Below are 12924 nucleotides of genomic sequence, written 5' to 3' on the forward strand. Positions count from 1 at the left end.
GCGATACATGTCGTTTTTATCTTCAAACTTTCAAGAGCTTACAGTTGTGCAGGGTGCATTGTAAGCTGCGAATAGCATATATGCGCGCCGCGAAAACCCATATTTGACCAAGTGTTTCACCTTGGGGTGCTCCGGTTTTATTCGTGAAGAAGAAAGATGGGTCTATGAGGCTTTGTGTCGATTATAGACAGTTGAATAAAGCCACAGTAAAGAATAAGTATCCTTTGCCAAGGATTGATGATCTCTTTGACCAGTTGCAGGGTTCTTCAGTATATTCTAAGATTGATTTAAGATCCGGATATCATCAGTTAAGAGTTAGAGAGGCAGATGTGCCTAAGACTTCTTTTCGTACCAGGTATGGGCATTTTGAATTTTTGGTTGTGCCTTTTGGGTTGACCAATGCACCTGCGGTATTTATGGATTTGATGAACTGTGTGTTTCAACGGTATATAGATCAGTTTGTTGTGATCTTCATTGATGATATTCTTATTTATTCAAAATCTGAAATTGAGCATGTCGAACACTTGAGAGTTGTACTGCAGATTTTGAGAACTGAAAAGTTGTATGCTAAATTATCGAAATACGAGTTTTGGTTGGATAGAGTGGTTTTCCTTGGACATGTGATTTCAAGTGCAGGTATATCAGTTGATCCGAGTAAAGTTGAGGCAGTCATCAATTGGTCTAGACCAACATCAGTTCCTGAGGTACGTAGTTTTATGGGTTTGGCAGGCTATTATCGCAGATTTATTGAAGGATTCTGACAGATTGCGAGGCCAATTACCCAGCTGACACAAAAGAATGCACCATTTATTTGGTCGCAAGCTTGTGAGGCTAGTTTTGTTGAACTTAAGAAGAGATTAACTACTGCTCCAGTTCTGACTATTCCATCAGGTGTAGGAGGATTTACAGTGCACACTGATGCTTCACATCAGGGATTGGGTTGTGTTTTAATGCAGCATGGCCGTGTTGTTGCCTATGCTTCACGATAGTTGAAGCCACATGAGTCTAGATATCCAGTGCATGACTTGGAATTAGCAGCAGTGGTTTTTGCCCTAAAGATTTGGCTTCACTACTTGTATGGTGAGACATTTGAGATATTCACTGATCATAAGAGTTTGAAATACCTCTTTTCACAAGCGGAGCTGAACATGAGACAAAGACGTTGGTTAGACTTGTTGAAAGACTATGATTGCGAAATAAAATATTATCCAAGAAAGTCTAATGCAGCAGCCGATGCTTTGAGCAGAAAAGTATGTAATATGTCCTTGATCACTAGCAGTGTATCTGATTTAGTAGAAGAATGTTGTCTTTCTGGTTTGGATTTTGTGGTAGATACTCAACCTGTAAGAGTATTTATGATTCAGGCAGAACCCGAGTTGTTTGTCAAAATTAGAGAGGCCCAAAAGTTAGATCAAAGCATTATGAAATCAGTTGAACTTGTCAAATCAGGACATCAATCAGATTTTCAGGTCAATAATGAGGGTATTTTGTTTGTGAATGATTGTATTGTAGTTCCTGAAATTTCAGAGTTGAGGATGCAGATTTTGCGTGATGCTCATTGCAGTAAGTTCAGTGTACACCCTGGAAGTAAAAAGATGTACAATGATTTGAAGAAACAATTTTGGTGGAAAAGAATGAATTCTGACATAGCAGAATTTGTATCTCGTTGTTTGAATTGTCAACAAGTAAAAGCAGAAAGAAAGCGACCAGGAGGTCTTTTGCATAGCCTTAAAGTTCCAGAATGGAAGTGGGATCATATCACCATGGACTTTGTCACGAAATTGCCGAGGTCGTCGAGGGGTTGCGATGCAATTTGGGTTATAGTTGACAGATTAACTAAGTCTTCATGTTTCATTCCTTATCAGATGACATATAGACATGATCAGATGGCCAGATTGTACATCAGAGAAGTTTTGAGATTGCATGGTGTTCCTAAGTCAATTGTATCAGATCGTGATCCCAGATTTTCTTCTCATTTTTGGCAGAGTTTACAAGAGGCCCTTGGTACTCGTTTGCATTTGAGTACAACATATCATCCTCAGATAGACGGACAGTCAGAACGTACTATTCAGACATTAGAGGATATGCTGAGAGCTGTAGTGATGGATTTTGGTATTGGTTGGCAGGATTCGTTACCACTTGTCGAGTTTTCTTATAACAACAGTTATCAATTGAGCATTGAAATGTCACCATTTGAAGCATTATATGGCAGGAATTGTCGATCTCCTTTGTATTGGGACAATTTATCTCAAGCACCAATTGTAGGACCTGATATGATAAGAGATATGACAGAGAAGGTGAAATTGATTCAGAATCGTATGCGAGCTGCTCAGGATAGGCAGGCTAAGTATGCAAACATCAGGAGAAGACCGCTGATTTTTGAGAAAGGTGACAGAGTTTTTCTTAAAATATCTCCTTTTCGTGGTACAGTTAGATTTGGAAAGAAGGGTAAATTATCACCGAGATTCATAGGTCCGTATGAGATTTTGGAACGTGTTGGTGATTTGGCTTATAGATTAGCTCTTCCTCCTGTGTTATCAGGTGTTCATGATGTTTTTCATGTGTCCATGTTGAGGAAATATCATCCAGATCCTTCTCATGTACTTCCACCCGATGAGGTTGAGTTAGATCAGAATTTGAGCTACATTGAGAGACCGATTCAGATTCTAGACAGAAAAGATAAACAACTCATAAATAAATTGATACCATTGGTTAAAGTACAGTGGAACAGACATGGTGTCGAGGAGGCAACTTGGGAATTAGAAGATAAAATGAGATAAAAATATCCAGAGTTATTCAAATGAAGTACGCTTCTATTCTCGGTTTTAATTTCAGTATTGATTATTATATGTTAGACTTGGAAGAGATGATTGATTTCGAGGACGAAATCTATTTTTAGAGGGGAGGAATTGTAATGCCCGAATTTTGATATAATATGGCAGTAGTTGTGATGGTTCTTGGCTTTACGATATGGTATGAATGGTAACGAATGTTATAGAATTGAATAGATAATGGATGGGTGGAATCAAAGGTTGAAGTTGAGCTAAATAGGTAATTGACGTGCAGAAACGGTATGAAAAATGTGACAGTAGTTGTGGTTTTTAGCATAATGTTTTGTATATTGATCCAATTGATGTGAGGCCTTTTTTATTAGAAATATAAGACATAAGGCTATAACTTTGTTATTTTGAGTTTCGGTCAAATCATTAGGGAAGACGAGCCAAAAGCGCCTCGAAGTCTGTCGTGCGTATCGTCGTTCCTACAATGACACATGTTGGGAGCATGGGCATACCTTTTTACTCAGACCTCCAAATGACCTGAAATTTTGGGAGCTGCAAGAAAAGACATAGGGCTACAACTTTGTAGTTTACCACTTTCGCAAGTTCTGAAGTTAAAAATGAGTTTTGGGCAGAATACCACGTGCCATCGCGCAGGATCTAGCGCTCTAGCGCGCGGGTTGCTGAAATTTTGTGTAATGGGCAGTATGGTGCGCGCCCCTGCACCAAATCTCGCGCTATGGCGCCCAGAAGCGTACTCAAAAACGTGTTTTGGGCTTTGGATGCTATATATTTGATTGGGGAATGATTTTTGTATCATTTTCTCTTCCCTTTTTCTTACTCCATCGGTTTAGAGCTAGGGTGCTTCATTTTTCCTTTCATCTTCTAATTTCTTCTTCAATCTATGGGAGATTTGTTCAAGGAAATTATGAAATGAAGTTAGATTTGTGATCCTCTCTCCAAGATCTTCAAGATGGTGTAAGTATGTTATATTTTTATTCAAGTTTGGAAATGGGATGAAGTTTAGAATTGATGTTTGTGTTGATATTTGAGATATTGGAGATGTTGAAATTGTGTTGGTTTGAATTTAAAATGGAATTGAAGCCAAGGGAGAAGTAAAGGAGCTAACTCTTTAGCACGCACGACACGTGTTTGACAAAATGATTCAATGAATGTTTTATGGCATATTACGGTTAAGAAATGATACGGATTACTTCGTTACACAATTGTTGGAATTTGAGTTTTCTTGAATATCTAATTTGCGGATATTGATTTGAAGCCATATTGAATTGATTATGAATTTTGTACAGAAATTGCTCTTTTTTGATAAATGATCCGAGTTCTTGAGTTATAGTAGAATTCAAAGGTTCAAGACTTCTCACCTACACATTTCGATCTTCCTTTGGTAATATTTGAAAGGTATGTTACGGTCGGTAACATACAAGGTAAAATTATCATTTTTATTTTAAATTGAAAATTCGATGGCTTGATGAATTATTTGTGATTTGTTGATGATTGATCTTTTGAGATGAGCTTATCATGATATTGACTTGATGAGATTGAAATGCATCATTGCATTGCATATGAGCCACTTTTTGATTCAGATTTGATATGGCGGAGGTCGCCTTGATATACTGATTTGTTGGACGTATGGGGCTATAGTTGAGTTGGCATAGTGTATGCGGAGGTCGCTGCTATGGCCTGAACACTCTCTGTAGGCGCACCATAGTCCTGGGATTGTAGAACACAGCACTCTACCCCGAGCGGTTGAGTCGGTGGATGTTGCTGGGTGATTCTATTCCCTCGGGTACCCTATGACCAGATGATTCACTTGATCTTGAGATTTATTGATAGCCCACAGCTTCTGATCATGCATTGCATTATATTGCATCTTTACGAATTTATATGAACTATGTGAAATTTTAATTCTCATATGTTATTGATTGTATCATACTGGGTTTATACTCACCGGCATGTCGGCTACCTCTTGTTTTCATGTGCTTGACGGTAGGTGAGGCGAGGCTTGGGATGCCAGAGTCCAGTTTCAGGCGAGGAGATACGAGTTAGAGTGGGATTCTCGGGTCTTAGGAGCTATTTGTTGATGTTTGGATTATTCTGGTTCACTACTTTGGTTTGACATGTTGAAAATTATATTTTAAACATTTGTGACCTTTAAATTATTTTGACGTTGTTTATGTGGATTGTGAACCAGAAATTATGCATTTACTAAATCGTTTGGTTTGATACATTTAAAATTATTACTATTAGATATCGGACTCGGGGCACCACATTAGGTGGTATCAGAGCGTAAGATATTTGGGAACAGGGTAGATCGAGTCAGTTTGAATGGTTTGATCATGTGATATATTTGTTATCGTTTTCATTGTGCTAGGATGTGAAATATATGATATAAATTGAGATATTATATTGTTGAGTTTTATTCGAGATTTTGAGATTGTTGAGTCTCAAGAGCCAGAGATGATTGATACAAGATTGAGATGATTATGATATTGTGATTTTATATGTGTTTGATCTATTTTATATCAGACATGGCTACTCGAGGTAGAGGTCGTGGTAGACCTAGACAGGACATACCAGTGGCACAAGATCAGGGCAGTGCTATTCATACTCAGATGGATATAACTCCGACTCCGATGGAGATACTGTTAGCCAGATTTCAGTCTTTGCACCCACCGATGTTGAAGGGTACCGAGAATGCATTAGAGTGTGAGAACTGGTTGGAGAATATGGATCAATTATTTGAATATCTTGAGTATCCAGATGATCGTAGAATCAAGTTAGTTGTTCATCAGTTATTAGATGTTGCTAAGAGTTGGTGGATCATGACAAAGAAAGCTTTAGAGGTCGAGGTACGATTTTTACCTGGGATATTTTTAAATCTGAATTTTATCAGCGTTTCTTTCCTACTTCTTACAGGAAAGATCGGGGAGCCGAGTTTGCAAATTTAAAGCAGGGAAATCTGAATATTGAGGAATATGTTGATAAGTTCTCGAATTTACTGAGATTTGCTCCTCATGTAGCATCCGATGAAGAAGCTAAGGCCGATCATTTCATAAATGGTCTTAATCCTGATATATTTACCTTGGTTAATACTGGAAGGCCTAACACTTTTGTTGAGGCTCTTGATCGAGCCAAGGGAGCTGAAACTGGAATCATTAGGCAGAGAGGTTCTCAATATTCACAAAGACCCCAACAGCCACCGTTTCGACAGCAGTTCAGACAGGGTAATACTGGTGGTAACAATGGCAACATAAGAGAGCAGTTCAAGGCTAGAGGCAAACAATTTAAGAGGCATGGAAGTAATTTTTCGAGTTCTAGTGGATCGAGACAATCTGGTTCAGTTCAGAGCACTGGTTATTCAGGCCCGACTTGTGGTCAGTGCGGTGGTAGACATTATACCGATCAGTGTAGAGGAATCTCGGGAACTTGCCACTTGTGTAACCAGGTGGGACACTATGCTCGAGTGTGTCCTAACCGTGGCAGTGATATGTCTCAGAGTGGGGGATCATCGAGACAAACACCTCACCAGAATCGTCAGACCCCTACAGTTCATTCTTATCAACAATCAAACCGGTCAGATCAGAACAAATAGAGTGGTGGCTACAGGGCAGGACATCCACCTAGACAACAGGCTCAAGTTTTTGCACTCACTGAGGATGAGGCACATAATGCTCCAGATCATGTCATTGCAGGTAATTGTTTTCTCTCAGGTTATCCTGCTTATGTTTTGATGGATACTGGTGCATCACAACTTTCATATCTGAGCACTTTGTCACATTGCATTCGTTGCATTCTATACCATTATCATCTACCTTATCTATTTCTACTCCACTGGGATAGTGATGAGGTCAGCTGAAATGATAAGTGGTTGTGAATTTCGTTATGAGAATAATGTCATTGAGCTTGATTGTATTATATTGGAAATGTCTGATTTTGACTGCATACTTGGTATTGACATGTTGACAAGATACAAGGCTACTGTAGATTGTTTTCAGAAGGTTGTTAAGTTTAAGCCTGATATGACAGATCACTGGACATTTTATGGTAAGGGTTCTCGAGCTAAGATTCCTTTGATATCTGTTTTGTCCATGACTCGTCTGTTGCAGAAAGGAGCATAATGTTTCTTGGTTCATGCAATTGATATTTCAAGGTCAGTACCTAAATTGGCAGATATTCCAATTGTTAGTGAATTTCCAGATGTATTTCCAGATGAGATTCCAGGATTTCCTCCTGTCCGAGAGATTGATTTCAACATTGAGTTGATGTCAGGCACACAACCTATTTCTAGAGCTCCTTATAGGATGGCGCCAATTGAACTGAAGGAACTAAAGGAAAAACTTGAGGATTTATTGGCTAAAGGATATATAAGACCAAGTGTTTCACCTTGGGGTGCTCCGGTTTTATTCGTGAAGAAGAAAGATGGGTCTATGAGGCTTTGTGTCGATTATAGACAGTTGAATAAAGCCACAGTAAAGAATAAGTATCCTTTGCCAAGGATTGATGATCTCTTTGACCAGTTGCAGGGTTCTTCAGTATATTCTAAGATTGATTTAAGGTCCGGATATCATCAGTTAAGAGTTAGAGAGGCAGATGTGCCTAAGATTGCTTTTCGTACCAGGTATGGGCATTTTGAATTTTTTGTTATGCCTTTTGGGTTGACCAATGCACCTGCGGTATTTATGGATTTGATGAACCGTGTGTTTCAACGGTATATAGATCAGTTTGTTGTGATCTTCATTGATGATATTCTTATTTATTCAAAATCTGAAATTGAGCATGTCGAACACTTGAGAGTTGTACTGCAGATTTTGAGAACTGAAAAGTTGTATGCTAAATTATCGAAATACGAGTTTTGGTTGGATAGAGTGGTTTTCCTTGGACATGTGATTTCAAGTGCAGGTATATCAGTTGATCCGAGTAAAGTTGAGGCAGTCATCAATTGGTCTAGACCGACATCAGTTCCTGAGGTACGTAATTTTATAAGTTTGGTAGGCTATTATCGCAGATTTATTGAAGGATTCTCACAGATTGCGAGGCCAATTACCCAGCTGACACAAAAGAATGCACCATTTATTTGGTCGCAAGCTTGTGAGGCTAGTTTTGTTGAACTTAAGAAGAGATTAACTACTGCTCCAGTTCTGACTATTCCATCAGGTGTAGGAGGATTTACAGTGCACACTGATGCTTCACATCAGGGATTGGGTTGTGTTTTAATGCAGCATGGCCGTGTTGTTGCCTATGCTTCACGACAGTTGAAGCCACATGAGTCTAGATATCCAGTGCATGACTTGGAATTAGCAGCAATGGTTTTTGCCCTAAAGATTTGGCGTCACTACTTGTATGGTGAGACATTTGAGATATTCACTGATCATAAGAGTTTGAAATACATCTTTTCACAAGCGGAGCTGAACATGAGACAAAGACACTGGTTAGACTTGTTGAAAGACTATGATTGCGAAATAAAATATTATCCAGGAAAGTCTAATGCAGCAGCCGATGCTTTGAGCAGAAAAGTATGTAATATGTCCTTGATCACTAGCAGTGTATCTGATTTAGTAGAAGAATGTTGTTTTTCTGGTTTGGATTTTGTGGTAGATACTCAACCTGTAAGAGTATTTATGATTCAGGCAGAACCCGAGTTGTTTGTCAAAATTAGAGAGGCCCAAAAGTTAGATCAAAGCATTATGAAATCAGTTGAACTCGTCAAATCAGGACATCAATCAGAATTCAGGTCAATAATGACGGTATTTTGTTTGTGAATGATGGTATTGTAGTTCCTGATATTTCAGAGTTGAGTATGCAGATTTTGCGTGATGCTCATTGCAGTAAGTTCAGTGTACACCCTGGAAGTAAAAAGATGTACAATGATTTGAAGAAACAATTTTGGTGGAAAAGAATGAAATCTGACATAGCAGAATTTGTATCTCGTTGTTTGAATTGTCAACAAGTAAAAGCAGAAAGAAAGCGACCAAGAGGTCTTTTGCATAGCCTTAAAGTTCCAGAATGGAAGTGGGATCATATCACCATGGACTTTGTCACGAAATGGCCGAGGTCGTCGAGGGGTTGCGATGCAATTTGGGTTATAGTTGACAGATTAACTAAGTCTTCATGTTTCATTCCTTATCAGATGACATATAGACATGATCAGAAGGCCAGATTGTACACCAGAGAAGTTTTGAGATTGCATGGTGTTCCTAAGTCAATTGTATCAGATCGTGATCCCAGATTTTCTTCTCATTTTTGGCAGAGTTTACAAGAGGCCCTTGGTACTCGTTTGCATTTGAGTATAGCATATCATCCTCAGACAGACGGACATTCAGAACGTACTATTCAGACATTAGAGGATACGCTGAGAGCTGTAGTGATGGATTTTGGTATTGATTGGCAGGATTCGTTACCACTTGTCGAGTTTTCTTATAACAACAGTTATCAAGTGAGCATTGGAATGTCACCATTTGAAGCATTATATGGCAGGAATTGTCGATCTCCTTGGTATTGGTACAATTTATCTGAAGCACCAATTGTAGGACCTGATATGATAAGAGATATGACAGAGAAGGTGAAATTGATTCAGAATCGTATGCGAGCTGCTCAGGATAGGCAGGCTAAGTATGCAAACATCAGGAGAAGACCGCTGATTTTTGAGAAAGGTGACAAAGTTTTTCTTAAAATATCTCCTTTTCGTGGTACAGTTAGATTTGGAAAGAAGGGTAAATTATCACAGAGATTCATAGGTCCGTATGAGATTTTGGAACGTGTTGGTGATTTGGCTTATAGATTAGCTCTTCCTCCTGCGTTATCAGGTGTTCATGATGTTTTTCATGTGTCCATGTTGAGGAAATATCATCCAGATCCTTCTCATGTACTTCCACCCGATGAGGTTGAGTTAGATCAGAATTTGAGCTACATTGAGAGACCGATTCAGATTCTAGACAGAAAAGATAAACAACTCAGAAATAAATTGATACCATTGGTTAAAGTACAGTGGAACAGACATGGTGTCGAGGAGGCAACTTGGGAATTAGAAGATAAAATGAGACAAAAATATCCAGAGTTATTCAAATGAAGTACGCTTCTATTCTCGGTTTTAATTTCAATATTGATTATTATATGTTAGACTTGAAAGAGATGATTGATTTCGAGGACGAAATCTATTTTTAGAGGGGAGGAATTGTAATGCCCGAATTTTGATATAATATGACAGTAGTTGTGATGGTTCTTGGCTTTATGATATGGTATGAATGGTAATGAATGTTATAGAATTGAATAGATAATGGATGGGTGGAATCAAAGGTTGAAGTTGAGCTAAATAGGTAATTGACGTGCAGAAACGGTATGAAAAATGTGACAGTAGTTGTGGTTTTTAGCATAATGTTTTGTATATTGATCCAATTGATGTGAGGCCTTTTTTATTAGAAATATAAGACATAAGGCTATAACTTTGTTATTTTGAGTTTCGGTCAAATCATTAGGGAAGACGAGCCAAAAGCGCCTCGAAGTGTGTCGTGCGTATCGTCGTTCCTACAATGACACATGTTGGGAGCATGGGCATACCTTTTTACTCAGACCTCCAAATGACCTGAAATTTGGGGAGCTGCAAGAAAAGATATAGGGCTACAACTTTGTAGTTTACCACTTTCGCAAGTTCTGAAGTTAAAAATGAGTTTTGGGCAGAATACCGCGCGCCATCGCGCAGGATCTGGCGCCCTAGCGCGCGGGTTGCTGAAATTTTGTGTAATGGGCAGTATGGTGCGCGCCCCTGCACCAAATCTCGCGCTATGGCGCCCAGAAGCGTACTCAAAAACGTGTTTTGGGCTTTGGATGCTATATATTTGATTGGGGAATGATTTTTGTATCATTTTCTCTTCCCTTTTTCCTACTCCATCGGTTTAGAGCTAGGGTTCTTCATTTTTCCTATCATCTTCTAATTTCTTCTTCAATCTATGGGAGATTTGTTCAAGGAAATTATGAAATGAAGTTAGATTTGTGATCCTCTCTCCAAGATCTTCAAGATGGTGTATGCATGTTATATTTTTATTCAAGTTTGGAAATGGGATGAAGTTTAGAATTGATGTTTGTGTTGATATTTGAGATATTGGAGATGTTGAAATTGTGTTGGTTTGAATTTAAAATGGAATTGAAGCCAAGGGAGAAGTAAAGGAGCTAACTCTTTAGCACGCACGACACGTGTTTGACAAAATGATTCAATGAATGTTTTATGGCATATTACGGTTAAGAAATGATACGGATTACTTCTTTACACAATTGTTGGAATTTGAGTTTTCTTGAATATCTAATTTGCGGATATTGATTTGAAGCCATATTGAATTGATTATGAATTTTGTACAGAAATTGCTCTGTTTTGATAAATGATCCGCGTTCTTGAGTTATAGTAGAATTCAAAGGTTCAAGACTTCTCACCTACACATTTCGATCTTCCTTTGGTAATATTTGAAAGGTATGTTACGGTCGGTAACATACAAGGTAAAAGTATCATTTTTATTCTAAATTGAAAATTCGATGGCTTGATGAATTATTTGTGATTTGTTGATGATTGATCTTTTGAGATGAGCTTATCATGATATTGACTTGATGAGATTGAAATGCATCATTGCGTTGCATATTGAGCCACTTTTTGATTCAGATTTGATATGGCGGAGTTCGCCTTGATATACTGATTTGTTGGACGTATGGGGCTATAGTTGAGTTGGCATAGTGTATGCGGAGGTCGCTGCTATGGCCTGAACACTCTCTGTAGGCGCACCATAGTCCTGGGATTGTAGAACACAGCACTCTACCCCGCGCAGTTGAGTCGGTGGATGTTGCTGGGTGATTCTATTCCCTCGGGTACCCTATGACCAGATGATTCACTTGATCTTGAGATTTATTGATAGCCCACAGCTTCTAATCATGCATTGCATTATATTGCATCTTTACGAATTTATATGAACTATGTGAAATTTTAATTCTCATATGTTATTGATTGTATCATACTAGGTTTATACTCACCGGCATGTCGGCTACCTCTTGTTTTCATGTGCTTGACGGTAGGTGAGGCGAGGCTTGGGATGCCAGAGTCCAGTTTCAGGCGAGGAGATACGAGTTAGAGTGGGATTCTCGGGTCTTAGGAGCTATTTGTTGATGTTTGGATTATTCTGGTTCACTACTTTGGTTTGACATGTTGAAAATTATATTTTAAACATTTGTGACCTTTAAATTATTTTGACGTTGTTTATGTGGATTGTGAACCAGAAATTATGCATTTACTAAATCGTTTGGTTTGATACATTTAAAATTATTACTATTAGATATCGGACTCGGGGCACCACATTAGGTGGTATCAGAGCGTAAGATATTTGGGAACAGGGTAGATCGAGTCAGTTTGAATGGTTTGATCATGTGATATATTTGTTATCGTTTTCATTGTGCTAGGATGTGAAATATATGATATAAATTGAGATATTATATTGTTGAGTTTTATTCGAGATTTTGAGATTGTTGAGTCTCAAGAGCCAGAGATGATTGATACAAGATTGAGATGATTATGATATTGTGATTTTATATGTGTTTGATCTATTTTATATCAGACATGGCTACTCGAGGTAGAGGTCGTGGTAGACCTAGACAGGACATACCAGTGGCACAAGATCAGGGCAGTGCTACTCATACTCAGATGGATATAACTCCGACTCCGATGGAGATACTGTTAGCCAGATTTCATTCTTTGCACCCACCGATGTTGAAGGGTACCGAGAATGCATTAGAGTGTGAGAACTGGTTGGAGAATATGGATCAATTATTTGAATCTCTTGAGTATCCAGATGATCGTAGAATCAAGTTAGTTGTTCATCAGTTATTAGATGTTGCTAAGAGTTGGTGGATCATGATAAAGAAAGCTTTAGAGGGTCGAGGTACGATTGTTACCTGGGATATTTTTAAATCTGAATTTTATCAGCGTTTCTTTCCTACTTCTTATAGGAAAGATAGGGGAGCCGAGTTTGCAAATTTAAAGCAGGGAAATCTGAATATTGAGGAATATGTTGCTAAGTTCTCGAATTTACTGAGATTTGCTCCTCATGTAGCATCCGATGAAGAAGCTAAGGCCGATCATTTCATAAATGGTCTT

At 38.5% G+C, this 12924-nt stretch overlaps 1 protein-coding gene across 1 annotated transcript; it reads left to right on the plus strand.

Annotated features, from left to right (window-relative positions):
* Nucleotides 1-1259: 1259 nt before the first annotated feature.
* Nucleotides 1260-2780, plus strand: LOC140839076 (uncharacterized). Its single transcript, XM_073205709.1, has 2 exons — nucleotides 1260-1713; nucleotides 2431-2780. The coding sequence occupies exons 1-2, from the start codon at nucleotides 1260-1262 to the stop codon at nucleotides 2778-2780; spliced, it is 804 nt and encodes a 267-aa protein (XP_073061810.1).
* Nucleotides 2781-12924: the final 10144 nt, after the last annotated feature.

This window comes from Primulina eburnea, chromosome 8 (assembly GCF_022965805.1).
Source record: "Primulina eburnea isolate SZY01 chromosome 8, ASM2296580v1, whole genome shotgun sequence".
Lineage (NCBI taxonomy): Eukaryota > Viridiplantae > Streptophyta > Magnoliopsida > Lamiales > Gesneriaceae > Primulina > Primulina eburnea.